This window comes from Trichoderma citrinoviride, assembly GCF_003025115.1.
Source record: "Trichoderma citrinoviride strain TUCIM 6016 unplaced genomic scaffold BBK36scaffold_10, whole genome shotgun sequence".
In the NCBI taxonomy this organism is placed as follows: domain Eukaryota; kingdom Fungi; phylum Ascomycota; class Sordariomycetes; order Hypocreales; family Hypocreaceae; genus Trichoderma; species Trichoderma citrinoviride.
The window spans coordinates 871,401-889,978 of NW_020194718.1; the positions used below are offsets into that span (position 1 = coordinate 871,401).

Below are 18,578 nucleotides of genomic sequence, written 5' to 3' on the forward strand. Positions count from 1 at the left end.
ATCGCCGCTCGTCCTGCCGACCCTCGCTCGCTGCTCCGACAAACGACGCATCGCAGCGCCGCCGGAGACCAGATACTACTGCCTCCCTGCTGGTGTCGCACGACCGCGCTTCCGTCTGCTACACCCGAAGATTCGCATCGACCGCTCGTCACCCGACCAGACTTCCAGCTGCGTCTCAGAGGAAGAGAGACGCCCGCTGCAAAGTACATCTAGGGCCGTTGAGCAGCGCGACTGCCCGTTGTCCACGCTCCAGCGAGACTGGCTATGACCAACTACCAAACCATTCCAGACAGGGTCGCCTCTCCGGGGGGCTCCAGCAGCATGTCAAGGTGAGTAAGAGGGCCGCGGTTGTGCGCATTTCGATGCTGAATGGCCGACTGACTCGCCTCTTCTGGCTTATAGATCGCGGCGCCGGGGTGGAAAAGATGGCCATGGCGGGCAGGCTACGATGATTAGCAGCATCATCAACCTGCTGAATACCAGTGCGCGACCCTCCGAGTTCGAAGCTTCAATTTCGCATCTGCAATCACATATACTGACCTGATGGCGTGTAGTCGTTGGAGCCGGCACGCTTGCCATGCCCTCCGTCTTGTCGCACATGGGAATCATGCTGGGAGTCCTCCTTATACTCTGGTCGGGCTTCACCTCCGCGTTTGGCCTCTACCTCCAGTCCCGCTGCGCGCGCTACCTCGACCGGGGATCATCCTCATTCTTCGCTCTGTCCCAGCTGACGTATCCTAATGCGTCCGTCATCTTCGACGCGGCTATTGCCATCAAGTGCTTCGGTGTCGGAGTTTCGTACATGATCATCATTGGCGACCTTATGCCTGGCGTGGCCTTGGGCTTCAACAGCAATGCCGAAAAGATCCCCTACCTGGTCGACCGAAACTTTTGGATCACTGCCTTTATGCTCCTGGTTATTCCCCTGAGTTTCTTGAAGAGGCTCGACTCTCTCAAGTATACCAGCATAGTTGCCTTGGTATCCATTGGATATCTCATCGTTTTGGTCATCTATCACTTCTCCGTCGACCCCCATGCCGATCCTAGCAACATCCGCGTTATTCAATGGGCTGGAGCCGTGGAGACGCTCAGTGCCTTGCCGGTGGTCGTCTTCGCCTACACTTGCCACCAAAACGTGCGTCTCTTGCTCTCTCTCGGTTTTGTGAAGTCGCTAACTCTTCTCAGATGTTCTCCATTCTCAACGAGATCAAGGACAACACCCCACTCAGCGTCGTCCGCGTTGTCGGATCTAGTATTGGATCCGCAGCGTCCATCTACGTCTTGGTGGCCATTACTGGCTACATCACTTTCGGTAACGACATCGTTGGAAACATTGTATCAATGTGTAAGAACTCCTTGCGATCAGCATGATGAGCGCCTCGTACTAATGCACTATATTTCAGACCCCACTGGAGTCGCCTCCACGATTGGCAAGGCTGCGATTGTCATACTTGTGCTATTTTCCATCCCTCTACAGGTCCATCCTTGCCGTGCCTCTCTTGATGCCGTCTTCAACTGGCGACCGAACCGGGGGAACACGAGCGGTGGCCGAGCTGGTTCCCCCCTGCTCACTTCAGCACCGGCACAACGGGGTGACCACGGCAGCACTGCGCCAATGTCCGATCTTCGTTTTGCGCTCATTACTACGATGATTCTAACCTTTGCATACATCACGGCTCTCTCAGTCAGCAGTCTTGACCGCGTCCTTGCCTTTGTTGGGAGCACAGGATCTACGTCTATCAGTTTTATTCTTCCCGGTCTCTTCTACTACAAAATCAGTGATCCCGAAAGCATCCATCACCAGCGTTTGGCCAAGGAGGACGACGACATAGACGGCTCTGACGAATCCGACACTGAGGACTCCGGGATGCTTGCCCAGAGCAGCCACAGCATTCGCAGTGCGACCAGCAGCGCGAGCAACCGGAGCCCAACTGCCTGGCGCTCGCGTAGAAAGTGGCGATGGGACCTGGAGCACGTGGATCACGGCCTTTTGCGAAAGATGGCGTTGGCACTAGCGATCTACGGAATGATTGTTATGGTGGTCTGCCTGATTATGAACATCTTTTTCGCCGTCTCTCATTAACATGATTGAGAACAATGTTGCTCTCAGCCGGTAACACGCATAGCGGTCGTGAGCGAGAGGGAGGGAGGGGGAGGGGGAGAGATTTTATCTTTTCTTCTGGAGAGGCGTTCCTTTTTGGTTTTTGCTACAATTTTACTGCAGATGTTGTCGACATGCGTGGAGTTTGATAAAGGGCAGTCATTGGCGTCACATCGTTTTCTTCATTTTGGGTTTCCTTCCTTTATTTGGACACACCAGGCATACTGTTGACGAAGCCGTACAGCGAAACTATATACTTAACATTCTATGGGGATGAGATTCATGATGTCGAAACGCTATATGCCTTGGCGGAGGAGATGTGATTGACATGAGCCACATAGGGATATGGATATGTTCAGAATGACATGAATGTTGTATACCGATTGGAGATGTGATTGACTACTTTTGTATTGACCAGTATGTCATTCTCGTTCTTTGGCCGTGAAGGAATGGTAGGTAGGGTTGTCTCCAGATTGGATAGGATTAGCCAGTCAAAAGCGTCTTCACCCTGACCGTTGCGTCACTAAGCCAGAAAGCACAACGAATAAGTCATAATTTGTTTGCTCGCCAGCGCGAATCTAGCCTCGTGAAAGATCAAGGTAGAAAGTTCCGCGCTGCGTCTAACTCGTCAGAGCGAACCAAGAGCAATGGCAAAGGCTGATATCAGCACTTCTTCGGCACAACCACAGTCATGAAAGGACTGGATTGCAATTTGACATCCGTGCTAGGAGAAAGTGTCCGAGGAGATTCTTTGTGCGAATTGAACATCTTCCGTCGATTGCCAAACCCTGACGAGTTCGCATAGGAAATGGCTCCCCAACGCCTCTCAAAGAACTCCATGTCACATTCGTCAGTAGGCATGCCGCTTCGATCCCCCATCAGGTACAATTTGAGGAAGCTTCACACGACATGAAACAAGCTCCTTGTGGTATTCGCCTTCTATGTCAGACCCAAATCAACGCCGTTAAATGCCCAAAATCACATATCATACAAATCATCCCACAGCCGAACTTGCACAGCCTCTTGCCTTGGTCGACTCCAATCTCTCCAATCTCTCCACCCTCTATCGGATCCTCACATCGCCTGCCTTGACGCTACCCTTGGACTCGTTCTCCTTGGGAGCAAAGTTCCGCTTCGGCAAGATGCCCACCATGGATAGCAACCGCCATGCCGTGTCCGTGGGCTGGGCGCCGACACCGATCCAGTATCGCGCGCGCTGGGAGTCGAGTTTGATGTCCTTGTGCAGCTTGCCGGAGTTGTCGTAGGGGTCGGGCTTAGGGATAGGATCGTATGTGCCGATGACTTCGAGGGGGCGAGAGTTGCGCGCGGTACTGAAGAGGTATCAGTCAGTCAAGATTCGTCCGGGTTATACGGCTGGCATTGTTCGAGGCGGGGTGATGCAATTGGATCGGCATGTGTACGCACCGAGCATGAGCCACGACAATGTTGTAGAAAGGCGAGTTGCGGCGCCCAAACCGGGCAAGGCGGATCTTGACAACCATGGTTTATGGTAGGGCAATGCAAGGCAAAGGCTTCAAAGAGAACAGCAAAATCTCGTAACCACAAGCGCAGCTGAGATTGGCCAATCTTTGGTGTTTTGCAGATTGGCCGAAAAAACGAATTCGAGCCGGAGCTGCAGTTTCGCCGCCCCCGCCAATCACAGAGCCGCGGAGCAGGACCCGAAAATCGCTGACATCACGCAGGTGTTATAAATGGGAAAGTTCGCTCCCACGACATCATGACAATACCCGAATGCGTCTCAGGAGCAGCAGTCTTAAAGCAGCTTGCTCGCCCTTCGAAGACTGAACCTCTGGGTACAGGAATCTCATAACTTTGCTTCATTCGACTCTATCGGATTCGCCATGGCTATCAAGGTCTGCCATGACTCTCTGCATTTGCGTCGCTTGCTAGCGCTAACCGTGTTGCGCAGACCCTCGGCGCAAAGGCCGCCGCCGCGCTGGACCAGGAGCTCATGAGCACTGGCGCATTCTCAATCGACCAGCTCATGGAGCTCGCTGGGCTGGCGGTGTCACAAGCAGGTGAGCGAGTGAGCAGCCGTCGCTGGGCGGGAGAGTCCACGATGAATTCACTGCCTCGGGATTGCTAAGAGAACACACTCACTAGTCTACCGTGTCCAGCCCTTGGACAAAGGCCCAAGAATCCTGGTGGCGTGTGGGCCTGGAAATAATGGTGTGTGTCCCGCGCCTTATCTCCTTTTTGCCGATGTGCAAGAGATCTGACCGAGATCTGGAGGCGGGGATGGCCTTGTCGCCGCACGACATCTGTTCTACTACGGGTACAGACCAACCATCTTTTACCCCAAGAGAAGCAAGAATGAGCTCTACCAGGTACGTCTGCTGAAGTTCGGCCACGCTTGTAGATTGTTGGATCAGCGAGCACAAGCCATGTTTCATACAATGTTTCTTTATCAATACGTGCTTCTGGGTATCTTATGCGATCTTCTGAAGTCACCCACCCCTCGAGGAGTGGGCGTTCCTGGAGAATGTTGGTTCTTTGGCATTCGAAATGTCTCGTGGATGGTACATCGTCGATGGCCCAATTGCTTTCCACCCTGCTTCAATTTCCTTTCTTTTCCCCCTCGTCTTCCCTTTGCTGTCTCTGAATTTCGACTCTTTCAACGTTTCCCCCACAGGAGCCAAAGTCGTTAACCATGGCTCGCAGCGATTGACGAAGCAACTCGAAGATCTCGAAATTCCGTTTGTCGATGATTTTCCGTCCGCCATGAAATCAACGGACCATATAGTGGACGCGATATTCGGTTGGTGCCTTTTGTTTTTGCTTCGTTAAACCCCAAAAGATGACCTTGCTTGATTGACGCTTGCTTTAGGATTCAGCTTTTCAGGCGAGGTTCGGGAACCATTTCCGGCCGTGATCCAATCTCTCCAGGAGACCAAAATCCCCGTCACTTCAGTGGATGCGCCGTCGTCGTGGGATATCGAAAACGGCCCCCCGAAGACGGGATTAGGAAGCTCTTTCATGCCGACAGCTCTTGTCAGCCTGACGGCTCCTAAACCATTGGTCAACCATTTCACTGGCCGGCACTTTGTTGGTGGACGGTACGTACCTCTGGGCTGATGGATGCTCTAATAGGTAGGTTTCTCAAGGCTGGCGGACTGACCAGCGGTTACAGGTTCGTGTCTCCATCGATTGCCAAAAAGTATAACTTCGAGGTTCCTCCATACCAGGGTGTCGACCAGGTTGTTGAGATAGGATCATCTGAGCAGAAACTCTGATCGAGTTTCATTCCAAGGGGGTCAGTCAAATCCCGGAGCGTCCGAGTGTCGCGTCCTTGTCGTGGCTCTCTGTATTTCCTTTGGTTTCGGCTGAACTTGGGTGTCTTTCCTCGATTGTAATTGTGCTAGTCGTTACATCACTTGGCAGCCTCCTCTCAAGCTGTTGGGACAGACGGGACTCGGACATCCGCCTTCACGCATTTCCTCGTTGACGATGGTGACCCCCTGAGGACAGTCGCTGGAAGGCGGCCGGGCGTTCGGACACAGAGCAACCAAGAGAAGATATTCTTTCCCGCAGACTGGGCATTCAGCCATATGCGCCGTGCACATTTATCTCGAGTAGATTGTCCGTCAAGCACTCTTGGAGACGGATGTCAAAAGATGGCAAGGGGTAGGGCGATGTCCTGGTCCTGGTGTTGGCAACATGAGCGAGACGAGGCTTGGTCCCCAGCTGCTGAAAGTGGTCGACGGAGAGCGGCAGGGCGTATTCCCGGTAATACAGCCGTTGAAGCTGAGCCAACCAGCGAGCAACGCAAAACAGGCGTCCCGAGGAGACGGACGGGCCTGAAGATTTAAGGGAGGATCGGGCCAGGATGTGGCTTCAGGCAAGGAGGAGAGCACTGGAGGTTCCTATCCGAATTGGAGACGGAGACAACTACCAACCGTTGCCACTGCCCGGTCCTGGAGTCCTAGAGACAAGCCACAGGCCACAGCGGACTTGGGGGAGTGGACAGGCGGGCTTGTAGTGGCCGTGTCCCCTCCGTTGCGCCGTCCAAGATGCAAGATTCGCCGGCAGAAGGCACACGGTTGTTGCAACGGCGAGGGAGAGCCATTTTGACAGATAAAATCGCGGTGCACCACCCGCATTTCTTTGTGCTGGCTTGAGCCATGTGTGATCCGACGTCCAAATGGGACACAGCAACGAGCCCGGAGCAAAAGCTCCCTGCCCGCTGTGATAGGCCGGGGCGCCAGGCCGCGCTTACAAAACCGAGGCGAGCCCCAAGACGGTCCGCTTTTTCTAGAACTACCTACTACCTTCAGGAACTTTTCATCCATCTTGTTTCCTCCGTCTGTTACTCCTTACGGTACTGAGACGGACGGCCCCGGGTCTGGAACTGAGGCTGGGCAGTCCGAAGGCTCCCGTGGCTGAAAATTCGCCCTGGGCTTGGACCCTGCAAGTCGCAAGCACCGGCCATGCCATGCCGATCTGGTTTCCGGCTCTGCCTCCTGTTGGTACGATTGGCGTCTGTCATGCCACTCACGGCTGCTCTCCGCAGCTAGCATCGGCACATGCCTCCTGGCCGAGCTGGTGAGAGACGCCCAGATGGCCCAGGCAGGTCGAGGACCCTGCTTGAAACGGGCTCAGGTTGGATCTGGGACGTGCTTCGGTGCGTGCCCTGCAAAGCCTCGTGTGGCTGTCGAGAAAAAGCATGGCGCTTGGTAGCTACAAACCAAGCTGCTTCCTTGGCCAGGGTGAACAACCCCACACGGCCCAAGCCATGGAATTCAAGGCGCCACGGGGTGGCGTTGTGTGGAGATATACCGCCTACAATGTGCGATACGTGGACGGCGGTGTTGCACTCACAGCCGTGTATGGCCCCCACTCCGGTGTGTTTGAAGTCCGTTTGAAAAGCTGCTACGGCTCATTATCCGTTCCCAAACGGTAGCCGTGACATCCATATGATCAATTGTTCTCCTGCAATCGCTCGCAGATCTGACCCGTGGCCTCAATGTGGAGTGAGGGCATAGTATCACCGTCGTGCGTGTAAGTATGTATGACGAGTGGCTGCTGACGATCTTACCTCTATCAAAGTATATACCACGTATGGCTCGCATATGTTGCTCTTTCTCTCGACAGCCATCTCCGCACTGGCATTCAGGCCAGCTTTCATTGGGCTACAGATGTGATGATCAGTTGCAGCATGGCTTGGCAGGGTGTTGTGATATGTTCACATGCTTCAGCCACAGCGGCGGGGAAGGCCATTGCGACAACAGGCATCAGCAGCAGATGAGCACAAGAAGGATCCCATGCAGTGCCGTATGTGCAGACAGAACTGATATCAGTTTTCGCAGATATTGCCTAGAGCGGCAAAGGAATCGACCCTGTCTAGAACTCGGTCGAAGGCCGCTCACCAGCGCGATGACGCCAACAGGAAGATCAAGGACGAAGCTGCACAGGACTCAACAGCTCATCAATACCTGAGTAGGGGGCGTGGGCCAATGTCAGCCACATGTGGCGCCGAGCCGGACGCCCATTTTCCATGTTGATCTACTCGATGCTAGATCCATCCAGGGACTTCCCGACTTCCAGCCAAGCGGAGTCTCGAATCGGCTGCTATTTTCCATTGCCGTGCAACGGAGCATTTAACAATAGCGTCCATTGTCCCGATGCTTCGGGACAGAAAGCAATGCGATTTCAACCTAAGGCACAATTTGCCCATGGGTTTCCGTGCGAATACCGAGCACAGAGTCCCTTGCCTGCCACGGCATGCCGTCGGACCCTTGCAGGGCAACCCAACAAAGCTCGACTTGGCCACGGCGCTGCGTCTGAGTGGTCCGATCGGAGCCAATCAGTGAGCGAGCTGATGAGATTGCCCTGCATCTCGGCCCTTTGCTTGTGGTGTCTCATCGCGGACGGCATGCGCTCGGTGAGCCTGCCTGATCACAGAGACGGATCCACGGGGCTGCGATCGAAATGTCCGCGCATTGTCAGTCCAGCTCCGTGCTTGCTTGATAATAGCTTGCAGATTACCATCTCACCAGCTCGACGCTGCACAGTATAATACGGTTCCGATGCCATTGACATGCCTCCGTCCGCCCAATGAGATGCTGTCATAAGCTCTATCGGCGGCCTTTAAGAAGCGATCGACAGTGGCGCCCGCTTGCCACCGTGGGCACTATCAGAAAAATTTACACGGTCGCCACATGTGCGGCTTCTCCCTTGTTCAGCTTGCGGTGGCTTTGCGACCACATGCTTGCGGCGACATCCTTCTCACCGGTCACCATATCAGCCAGCAGACGCCCCTCAGGCAGAAGAAGCCATCGTCGAGCTTCCCGTTTGCGCGGCTGACAAAATTTTACCTTCTTCCCCCGTTCCCCCGTTGGAGGGCGGAGACGGTCGCCGGCTGGCGGTGAACCGGGTCTCGTTCGATCTCGCATCAATGCGCGCGTCTGAGACGGATCTCTGGGCGCCCGGAGGAATTGCTCCTTGCCTGCAAGGGCTTGGACGCAAAGGGGAAAAACTTTTTCGCCGGCTACTGACGATTTTCAACGCCAGGGTCGACGCTGATTACCTAAGGCCGAGCCTGGACTGAGACGGCCTCATCACGACCGGACCGGATGGATGGACGCGAAGCGCGAGTCTGGCATGCGGAACGTGGGATATCAGCTACGGACCGAGATGCTTTGTTAGAGCTATTCAAATAAGGTTTTGCCAGGCACTCGTGTCGACTCGGCCTGGCTTCAAAGGACGGCGTGTGAGGTGGGTCTCTCGCTCGAGCTGCTCTCGAGGCTTATACGTGGCTAAGGGTTCGTTCGTTGCCACGAGTTTATCATGGCCTCATCGTGGCCATATTCTAGAACTCAATGGACGCAATGGCAGTGCTATTCACATCGGATGGGAAAACTGCTTGAAGACGAAGGGTTTGAATTCATCTTACGATGCGGACTGATCTGCTTTCATGCCATCTTTGCCGTCAAAGCGTGACCCCTTCAGCAACGGCCCCAAGACCCCTTGTGGATGAGAACAAGCGGGAAGCCTCGCCTTTCACGTTAACCTCTCGTCATGGAATGCTCTCTCCTGGGCTACCTCATGACGGCCAGACTGATCCGGGGTCAGGGATTATCAAAAGGCCGAGTGGCAAGCGGACTCGGGCTGATGACCTGATGGAGAACTTCATCGTTTCTCCCCAGGGAATCACATTTTCATGTCATATCTGGCCTCTTTTCCATCACATTGATTCGGCATGTATACCGCGTTTCAGTTTGGTGTCGTTCATGCCCCACTGACCCTGTGAGAAGACGTGCCCTTAGCTGTTGACGGGCAGGCTGGCTCGCTTTACGCTTCTACGACCGGACCTCACCTCCGGCTTGGATCCTACTGGGATGTCAAATACGGTTGCATCAAGTGCTGCAGCACAGCCAGTGTGCCAATGCCCTCGTTGACGGAGTCTCCAGTCGGACTGGCACATGACTGCGTGAATGAGTCGGAGTAAGGGGCTTGCTAACGCTGCAGGAACCTTTCGGATGACAATCCGTGTGCTGCCTACGGACACAGTGGCCTTTGATGCCCAAGTACGAGCTTGATAGGACGCTTCTTTCTGGCTGCTTCTGTCTAAGAGGTTGCTAATGATTATCTGGGACGGAGGATGTTGACAGACGTTGCAGCCTTGAGCTTGGATTCGAGTCCGCCGTGGTGGGCTTGCAGTAAAGCACCCTCGAGCGTCCTAATGACGAATTTGATAGGCATACTTTGCGAATTGGAGGTGACACGAGGCATCTCTGTTGCCTGCAAACGGCTACTTTGTCTGCAGGCACGATCTTACGCACCGTCGATGTGTATGCCCCTCACAGAGAACGGACTGCCCTCGTGCCGTGGCTGGCGGTGAGTCCACTCGCTTGGGATGCAACCTCTCGGCCACTCTCTGGCGCGGTTGGTATGAAGTGAGGAGAAGCCCTGACTTGTGAGTGCAAATCGGAACAGAAGGCGGCGCTAAAGAAGCAGTTCTGCCCAACAACCGTTTTGCTTACATGGAGTAAGGAGGTGATACCTGTCGAGGTTTTTCCTTCTTTCCCTTGCAACGCCCGCTCTGGTTGCATGTGGTGGATCACTTTTGTAATGGGAATATCCTATACTGGCCATGTGTTGGGGGGGAGGGTGAGCGTGGAGGTTTGAAGATGAGAAAGGGTGTTATATGAGGGAACTTTTTACGTGTTGCGGGATTCCGAAACGCGTCACAAGTGTCCGAACGCCTCTTGTTCGATGCGAGGAGCCATTGATCCGGTGAGGGAACCAGGGTAGTTGGTTGTTCCCGAGATGATGGAGTGTTGAGGATGATGAATCGCGAGGAGTGGTCGTGGGGGTGTGCGATGATGGGCCAAAGGATGCCGGGATATTTGGTCTCGTTGCCGCCGCCAGTGGAAACGGAAGATTTGTGAGGAGTGCGCATGGAGGCCGCACTCATGTGACATGTATGCCATTCTCTAATTCTGAATCACTCTCCAGTTTAAAATTTTCTCACATGAATGACCTACGATGTCTCTGGTGTGATACGGCAGGATGGATGATCTTCGCGGACGATGTGGAGATGCTGTTGGGTTTGATCGTGATCGTGGGAGGTGGGAGAAACTCTTTCTCAGTGTGGATTGCGTACTTGACTGGATAGACACATTGGTAGTGTATGAACTTTAGATGGCTGCAAGTTTGAGAGGATGGGCTGTCAATGATTTGACTTGGAGAGAGGAAGATGCGTATTTGGACGGTCATCTTTGAACACCGTACTCAAGGGAAGACAACCGTGAGGGACGGGTTCAGCGATATTCTTCACTATATCACGAGATAGCAGGAGTTCTTCCTGATGAGACAGCGTATGCTTCTGAAGAGTCTCCGAGCTATTGCTCAGTCAAGCTCGCCGGTATATGCTACAGATGATGAAGCAAGGCGGGCGAGGTCTATAAAACAAGGCAAGACTTGTGCCACGATAGGTCATTCAAACGAACTGTTCATCTACGAGAACATACAATCTTGCCAATAGAAAAGACAGATATCTAGCACAGCTCAAGCTGGCTTTCCTTTCGAGAATGCTTGTGGCGGAATGTAGGTATTGCCGTAAAACAGAGCATCACTGAGACAAAATGCCTGCCGGACGGGTGAAGGCGGACTCTCAACGGGAAGAAGTGGATACCGGATTGCCGTGCTCCGTGGCCGGATCGGGGGACGGCCCCGCTGAGATGGGATGAGTTGGTTGGAAGCGGACTGATTGCGTTGCGCAAAGGTTTATTGTTGTGTATCTTGGGGTCTGGGTTACTGGTTGCTTGGGGATTTTGCTCCTGGTTTCCTGATATATGCAGGTTATGGGAACCTATCCAGGTGTGTTGTGTGTTATTCTGAGAATAGTTCGGGGGAGGCGGTGGTTACCCGGGAGTGAGGATTGATTCTGTCGTTTCGGAGGGAGATTACAATGGGGGATGATGATGAGATGCCGGGCAGTCTTTATTGGTATAAGTATCGGGCTTGAAATGATATAGCTTCGAGGATGAAAAAGCATCTCTGCGGTTCGTGAGCACGGTCTTGCTGATACGTTGCTTTTGCGTCACTGCATTTTTCTCATATTCATCGAAATGGTTATTTGTTACATTCGAAGCTTTTTTTAGAAACTTGTGATAGTTTTGCGATTATGAACTATGTATCTATGACATTGTTTGCTTCGCTTGCCGATTTCTCTTCGTCGATATCGAAAAGCGCGTCAAGAATTGGAATTTCTCTCTCAGTCGGTATAGGAACGACAGAGCAGCAACAATAAATACATGAATACATATTATGGCGTAACACAGAGCATAGTTTGATTTGCACCACCTGTAGGAGCTGCTGAACTGATATACTCCACGCTTGAGTCGGTTGGCAGAAGTCTTTATTGTCGACTTGGCACTTTCTCTGTTGGCTCATGAATGGTGAACTTGCACGGTATTGTGTGCGACGAGGAATGTTTTCCCCTCAGAATTCTAGCGTTATATGAGTTGGTCATTCAGCTCGATAGACCCTTGTGTAAAAGGCAGGAGAGGTGATGTTGTATGTGTATCAATACTAGGTGAAGATCTTAGACTACTATTTATACAGGATCGGGAAACATGACACCTTATATACTTGTGAACCACAACATCCGATGTGGTCGGATCAGTCTTGGGTCACCCTGTAGCTCAACACCTTTTACCGCGGAGCGTAGGGCTGGATGGATTGGGGTTCGGAAACTTGGCGTTTTGATGACATTTACGGAGCATATACGAGCTCTTGTTTAAGCCAGGTCGATAAGCGGTTGGCTGGAGCTTGATGAAGCACAGGTGTATCTGCATCGACTGTTTTGGGCTCTTGTCTCTCCCTGATAATATCTGATGCTCGGCTTTGAGTTTCTTGTTACTTGTGTAAGTAGGTGAAGACGTGTACCGCAATCGGTGCTTCACTCTCACAAGTCTCCGGCTGGGAATGAATAGTGATGATATAGGATAATGTACTCTAGCACCAAATTAACAAGATTAGGGCGTTTACAACTAAAATTGAGCAAGGTTCCTTAATGGCTGATTGGCTGAGGTGAACTCAAACGAAGTGGCTGGCAAGCTGAGTCTTAGTCTATAAGCGACCGGGCATCAGATATTGATAGGGAGCGGCTATCCAGCACCCAGCACATAAATATCCTTCTCATGCTACTGGTATAACTAGACGAGAGATTGTATATATAAGGTAGTGACGCATGCTGCTAAACGACGCCCACATGCTCAACCAACCATGGGCATGACTCCATGCAAAATCTCGGGCGTTGAGTATCGGTCTTTGGTAAAGCCCGCTCGAATTCACTGATGCAGTAGATCAATCGTTGCTTCCAAGCTACATGTACATTGCGTGGCTTTTGGAGGCGGGACATTCACTCATCCATCGACTATGTTCTTTACGAACCATACCCGTCCTACCAATGAGATTGAAGCATGCACTCTCACGGAATCATGTTAGCTCAGGCACTGCAATTGCTGAGTACGACAATTTGATGTCGATGTTCAACTGCAGGGCTTGTCTTTTCTCAGTATATGCGATTGCTGCATCCGGCGACTCTTACTTGAGTGCAAGTAACTCCTTTGAGGGAGGATTCAAGAGGCGCTGAACAAATTTGAGTTATAACAACAATTGGAGATACCACTTACTGCAGTCCGTTCTTCCACAATGTACTCTATTCATTGCTGTGTCTATTCATCGTCTATGTGCATAGTCCGTTCATCGTGTATCTAGTAGCTCACTTGGATGAAGACGAGTGTCAAGTAAAGCCTTACGTGCATCTGGAGCGGGCAGTTCCGGATTGCAAAGCATTGGCGAAGAAAGAAGACTAATAGATCAATGACGTAGTAACACCAGTTTCTCTTGCAAGTTCCCCGATGACATTGGCCGATGTCCAATGTCGTTGGCACTTCTCCCTCTATCTGGGCTCTGGCTACGCCTTTGGCATTGACTCCGTGTATGCAGTAACGTAGCTGCATTAGTTTGCGTATCTGTGCATTGGCTTATAAGAGCATCTCAAATGATGCAAAGGGCGGGTTCACCCACAGTGGTGTGATTTGCTACGAAGAAAAAATGGGTTGTGACAGAAGATAGAAAGAGGAGAGCTTCAGACCCAGAGATTCTGGATGCTCGCAGACCACCACAAAGCTTTCGGCATTACTGAAGCAATATCGGGCGTTGTTTGTAGTATTAAAGGGGAATTGAAGAACATTTCGCAAAGGCTGGAGTTACCAATTGCCAAGCTCTGATGTTACAATTGTTTCGTCAGTGAGTGAGTAATTGCAACCCCAGTGAAGAAAAAGGATTTCTAGAAGCAATATTCCGCGGAAGCCGTGCCATGCCTGCTCTTCTGCCGAGTCCTTTTGTTTTTTCCCCGCCCCTTGTTTCGAACCCTCACAGGGACCTAGAGCTGCGTGGCATGTCCGGGGGGGTTGAGGCTAGGGGATGCAGGAGGATGTGCCGTCTTGCCTATTTGAGCATGCCCTTGTTGAAGCCGTGCCTACCGGTAACCAACGCGTATTTGTACGCTCCTTGAAGAGCCTCATGATGTCTATGAATAATGGAAGGATCCAGAAACGACGCTCATGCGGCGGCCCGGCCAGTTGTGAACAAAAAGCTGAGTATCTGAGCAAGTGGACGTGCATGATATCTCTCTCCCTGTAGAGAGCAAGCTGTTGTTCTGTTGCGGTACACATATTGTTGAGTTGGAGAGGCCACGGTGCGGCCAAGGTGCGTTGCTCACGCCATACGCATTACTCGTACATGAACTTACTCATGCTTGAAAGTTGTGTGCCGCGCCGAGATCTCGATGAGCATCCCATGTGGAAAGAAAGTTACCTCAGGGAGGAAGGCCACTGTTACAGCCAACTCGGGGCTTCCACTGGAGCGGTTCTTACAAGTGCGCCGGTCCGCTCGCATGCAGGCCACACCGGATAAGTGAGATGCAGATGCAGGCTATGTTACATGACACGCGCATGGTAGTGTGTGCGCGGGCGTTTGCTACATTGCAGCACGTACCATAGTAGTAGCTGCACGCGTGTGTGAACAAGAGAATCTTTTCTCTCTGACGTGGAACAGCCCGCGGATAATGGCTCTTGAGTGCGTTGTGTACGGATTATGAGTAGTCGGCCGCATGGAACCAGCAACTGAAGCTAAGAATGCATATCCGCATGGTAGAAACACGGGTAGTATTCCTGACGCCGTTGCTTCATACCTAGGTACTCGTGAGCTGATGGAGGACCTCGGGCATTATGTGAATCCGCGGGATGGGGATCGTCCTCACCGATGGTCGCTTCCCAACCATCTCTCATCCTGTTGTACGGAGTAGACGTCCTGAACTTGACCTGTCTAGTATATGTAAGATGTTTATCTAGTAGAGACATTGCGTCCAAATTGGACACCAGAAAGCTTTACATAACACTTACAATTTACCTACCTTTCCCGAGCTCGTACGGACGAATAAAAACTATAATGACACACGCCTAATATTAGTGCTTTCTGCACATAGACACGTCTTTCCATGTTTCCAGAGCTTTTCTGGGTATACAAGGGCATTTACCAGGTACGGGCATCTCCGTGCTTGCAGCGTGCTAGGCAAGCCGCCCAAACGGGCCGTTCAGGGGGGGAGGGACCCGGTAACGGGGCGATGGGTCGGCCGCAGAGCTCCTCCATCCGTTTCAGACAGCTTCTGGAGACTAAGTCTGCAGATCAAACTGACAAGCGAACAACGGCTAACGAGCCGCATGTGATGCTTGAATGTGTAGGTGGTGTTTTGCTGCTGCTGCAGTGACAAGGGTTTAGACGAGGCGAGCTTAGTACAAATCCCGCATAGTGGAAAACGACCGAGTCGAAGGAATCAAGCTCAGGTAAGACCACTATGGACTGTATTTAGCTTAAGAAAGGTTCATTCCTCTGACATATGCGTAACTCGATATAGCCCCCCTTGGTATTGGCATTAAAGGCGGTTCCCATTGCAGCAAGCCAAGGGTTATGCCAACCCAATTCGTAATCCCGTCGTACCTACGGAGTATAGACATGCAACTTACGTGAAAGGCCCCATCCGGCATGCATGGGGTCAGTTGTCATTTTTCTCGTTTCCTGCGAGAAGCAATCCCGTCATGTCTCAACAAGGGCAACGACCGACGCTCGATTTGTCTCTGACTTCTGCGTTTGGAGATTTCGCCGATGCAGCTGCAGGTTGGCCGAGAGGGAGGCCAGGAACAAGGGCGGAGAGCGGACTTCCTGCGGCATATTCATCGGTGTTAGCAATTTGTTTAGAGTCCGTGGATATATTCCCGACCGGGCTGACTTGCAGATGACACTGTTTAAATTGTGAGCTCTTGAGCGCGAGGCAAGACGATTTGCGTACCAGCACTGACACGGGCGTGGTCTCTATTGCAGGCTCGGCGCCAGTTCGATCTGTGTTTCTATCAAGTCTGGAGCTGTGAGCATTGTGTCTAAAGCCTTAAAGTGCGAGCATTGTGACTGAAATCGGCGGTCGAGCATGTCGTACCATGACGGTCCGCTCAGATGCTGAGACGAATCCGAGCTGCTCCGCGAACCCGGTCACCAACACTCTTTGACAGCGGGGTTATGCGCTGGCATATTACCAATATATGCGGCCGGTTTCCCAAGCCGCCGTGGCGGGATGCATGCAGTTGAAGGCGACGAGACGTCGAGCCGGTTATGATAGGCCAAGGTGTCCCGGCATACGAGTATTGTAATGCACCATGACGACTCAAGCTATGCAACTTGATGTACGCGGAGCTCCACTCACTTTGTTGGAGGCGACATCACGGAGGCAAGCAAGTAACCAGATATGTTTCGAGAGTACAAAGAACGCAGAAGTACTGACTGCTGCGACGAAGTTTGCCGAGGCCGCTGAGACACCCAGGAGGCCAGAGCAAGTGCTGAGACGGGCAACATCATGGAAGAAATCGGCCAAGCCTCAGACAGACAACTCTCCCAGCCGACCTGATCCTCAAGTCGGGCAAGTTGTCGCTCTGTAGGAATCATCAATTGCCGCGCTCCTGCTGTACCCCATCGGTACGGCCTATGTATGAGGCGCGGCTCAAATCGCCCGTCGAACGAACGCCTACAAAGATAATGACGAGTCGGCCAGTGTAAGTGAGCTCTGTTCCGCGGTGCTGTTGGTCCTCCATCCCTTCTCGAGACTTCATGCTGGCTTCCAATACGGAGTGCTGCTCTTGGGTTACCGAACATGCAAGTCGCCCCGTAACACCAACCCGGGCATGCATAGACATGTTCACCGGAATGTCAGACGAACCACACCCGAGCAATCCGTTGGAGTCTCAGTAGTAGTACTGTACAAATACTGCTATCAATCTTCTCCGCAAAAAGGATGGAGAGTAAAGAGTCTGGATCCTCCTGCACATGGCTTGTGCAAATTCGGTAACGACATGTGAGCTGACTGGAGTATGGTCATGCAGGAACAGGTCCAGTTGGAAACCAATTGGCGTGTTCGCTGCGTCTTGATACAACGGCTCGGGATCCTTCATGCAAGCACATACATGTACATACAGCGACGCCAGTGGCTGCATGACCGCAGGGAGACCGATGGAGTAAATGTTTCTCACGGCAGACGTCGTGAGGTTGCATTTGGTACCAGGGCCCCCCCTTCTGGCCTATCCACTCATACATACATGCTTCATTTTAGCCACAACAGAGTAGTACATGGGTTAAATCTTTCCTCGCTCTCGTTCATCACTGATGCTACGACAAGCATCACTACATACTCCTCATATCCTTTCAAGACGCATACAGGGACGCAGACATTGGATGAACTGGCTCGAAAAAATGGATACTACTACAACGTCTATCACTGCTTTATTTCTCCATTGCTGGCAGCATATACAGCACCGTTATCCACAGACACCACAGTTTCCACACCACTTCGTCCCACCGCTGGCCTCGCTTCTGCAGCGCGAGCACCGACATGGTGCTTCCGATGCCTGTCGATGCCGCCCATCCCCACAGCGTCGCATCCCAGAAGAACGGACACGCTACCGACCAGAACATGACCATGACCGCCAGCGATGCCCGTGCCGCGGTCTCGCCGTACGTCAGGGGCATCGTGAGCCGCCCGCGAGCCATGTCGCCCTCAATGTCCGGCAGGTCCTGCGCGTGGACCGTTGTCATGATGATGGCCCCCGTCGCCAGGATCCAAGCGAAGCCGCGTGGCAGCAGCTCGCCGCCGGATAGCGTGGCCAGGGCGCCCCAGCTAAAGCACATGAGGCCCCCAGCGTTGAGGGCGTTTCGAATCCAGATGCCGCTGCTGCTTCCTTCCAGGTCGTTGTATATCCAGATGAAGACCATCAAGGTTATGCTCGCGCTGTAGCCGCCAAAGAGAAGACTGAAGCCGACGGTGGCCATGATGGCGATGACGAGCCAGTCTCGAGCTTGCTCCGGTGTCAGTCGACGTGACGGTAGTGGCCTCCATGGCTTGTTGACTGTGTCTTCTACAATGGCTCCTTCGAGTCGTTGGTTGGCAATGTCTTCGACTAGGAGGTTTAGCCAGATCCACGCAAGCATCAATGGCATGCGGGAGACTACACCCCATCCATCTGTGACTTCGTTCCCATCACAGCTTGCTGTCGTCAGCTGTGTCTTTGACAATGCTGCTGTAGCAGCGAAGATGCTCTGTGGGACAATGACGGTCTTGAAGTCGCTTTTGGTGAAGAGGAAAAGGGTTTTGAGCTGATAAAATGGTGACCGTTTCTGTAGTAGCGTTGCAAAGGTCAGCAGCTGCCCTCCGAGCCCCGGCTAGCAGACAAAGGGCATATGCCGGCTCCGAATCGAATCCTACTTACGGGAGCATCAAGGATTTGCTCTTCTACATCGCCACTGCCAACGATGTCCGTATCAGGGGTTGTGACAGCCTTCTCCAACAGCACGTATGATCCCATTGTCTGCATCTTGAAGAGGAAGTTGGCGTGGCTTGCCC

At 52.6% G+C, this 18,578-nt stretch overlaps 6 protein-coding genes across 6 annotated transcripts; 2 read left to right on the plus strand and 4 right to left on the minus strand.

Annotated features, from left to right (window-relative positions):
• Positions 1-448: 448 nt before the first annotated feature.
• BBK36DRAFT_6176 (hypothetical protein) lies at positions 449-2,083 on the plus strand (the record flags this gene model as incomplete). Its single annotated transcript, XM_024898369.1, has 4 exons — positions 449-482; positions 555-1,135; positions 1,186-1,345; positions 1,404-2,083. The coding sequence occupies 4 exons, from the start codon at positions 449-451 to the stop codon at positions 2,081-2,083; spliced, it is 1,455 nt and encodes a 484-aa protein (XP_024748073.1).
• A 1,081-nt stretch (positions 2,084-3,164) lies between these two features.
• Positions 3,165-3,603, minus strand: BBK36DRAFT_1170436 (ribosomal protein S16; the record flags this gene model as incomplete). The annotated part of the gene is made up of 2 exons (XM_024895444.1): positions 3,165-3,432; positions 3,527-3,603. 2 exons carry the CDS (start codon positions 3,601-3,603, stop codon positions 3,165-3,167), a joined length of 345 nt encoding a protein of 114 aa, XP_024748074.1.
• A 360-nt stretch (positions 3,604-3,963) lies between these two features.
• On the plus strand, positions 3,964-5,355 carry BBK36DRAFT_1160922 (YjeF N-terminal domain-like protein; the record flags this gene model as incomplete). The annotated part of the gene is made up of 7 exons (XM_024894329.1): positions 3,964-3,975; positions 4,032-4,140; positions 4,226-4,291; positions 4,355-4,449; positions 4,784-4,880; positions 4,950-5,178; positions 5,253-5,355. The coding sequence occupies 7 exons, from the start codon at positions 3,964-3,966 to the stop codon at positions 5,353-5,355; spliced, it is 711 nt and encodes a 236-aa protein (XP_024748075.1).
• Positions 5,356-5,487: 132 nt separating this feature from the next.
• Positions 5,488-5,685, minus strand: BBK36DRAFT_1170438 (hypothetical protein; the record flags this gene model as incomplete). Its single annotated transcript, XM_024895445.1, has 1 exon — positions 5,488-5,685. One exon carries the CDS (start codon positions 5,683-5,685, stop codon positions 5,488-5,490), a length of 198 nt encoding a protein of 65 aa, XP_024748076.1.
• Positions 5,686-14,083: 8,398 nt separating this feature from the next.
• BBK36DRAFT_1177345 (hypothetical protein) lies at positions 14,084-15,700 on the minus strand (the record flags this gene model as incomplete). The annotated part of the gene is made up of 7 exons (XM_024896059.1): positions 14,084-14,165; positions 14,388-14,495; positions 14,633-14,643; positions 14,684-14,766; positions 14,829-14,962; positions 15,040-15,046; positions 15,661-15,700. The coding sequence occupies 7 exons, from the start codon at positions 15,698-15,700 to the stop codon at positions 14,084-14,086; spliced, it is 465 nt and encodes a 154-aa protein (XP_024748077.1).
• A 1,761-nt stretch (positions 15,701-17,461) lies between these two features.
• Positions 17,462-18,549, minus strand: BBK36DRAFT_21499 (hypothetical protein; the record flags this gene model as incomplete). Its single annotated transcript, XM_024897917.1, has 2 exons — positions 17,462-18,352; positions 18,445-18,549. 2 exons carry the CDS (start codon positions 18,547-18,549, stop codon positions 17,462-17,464), a joined length of 996 nt encoding a protein of 331 aa, XP_024748078.1.
• Between the last annotated feature and the right edge of the window lie 29 nt (positions 18,550-18,578).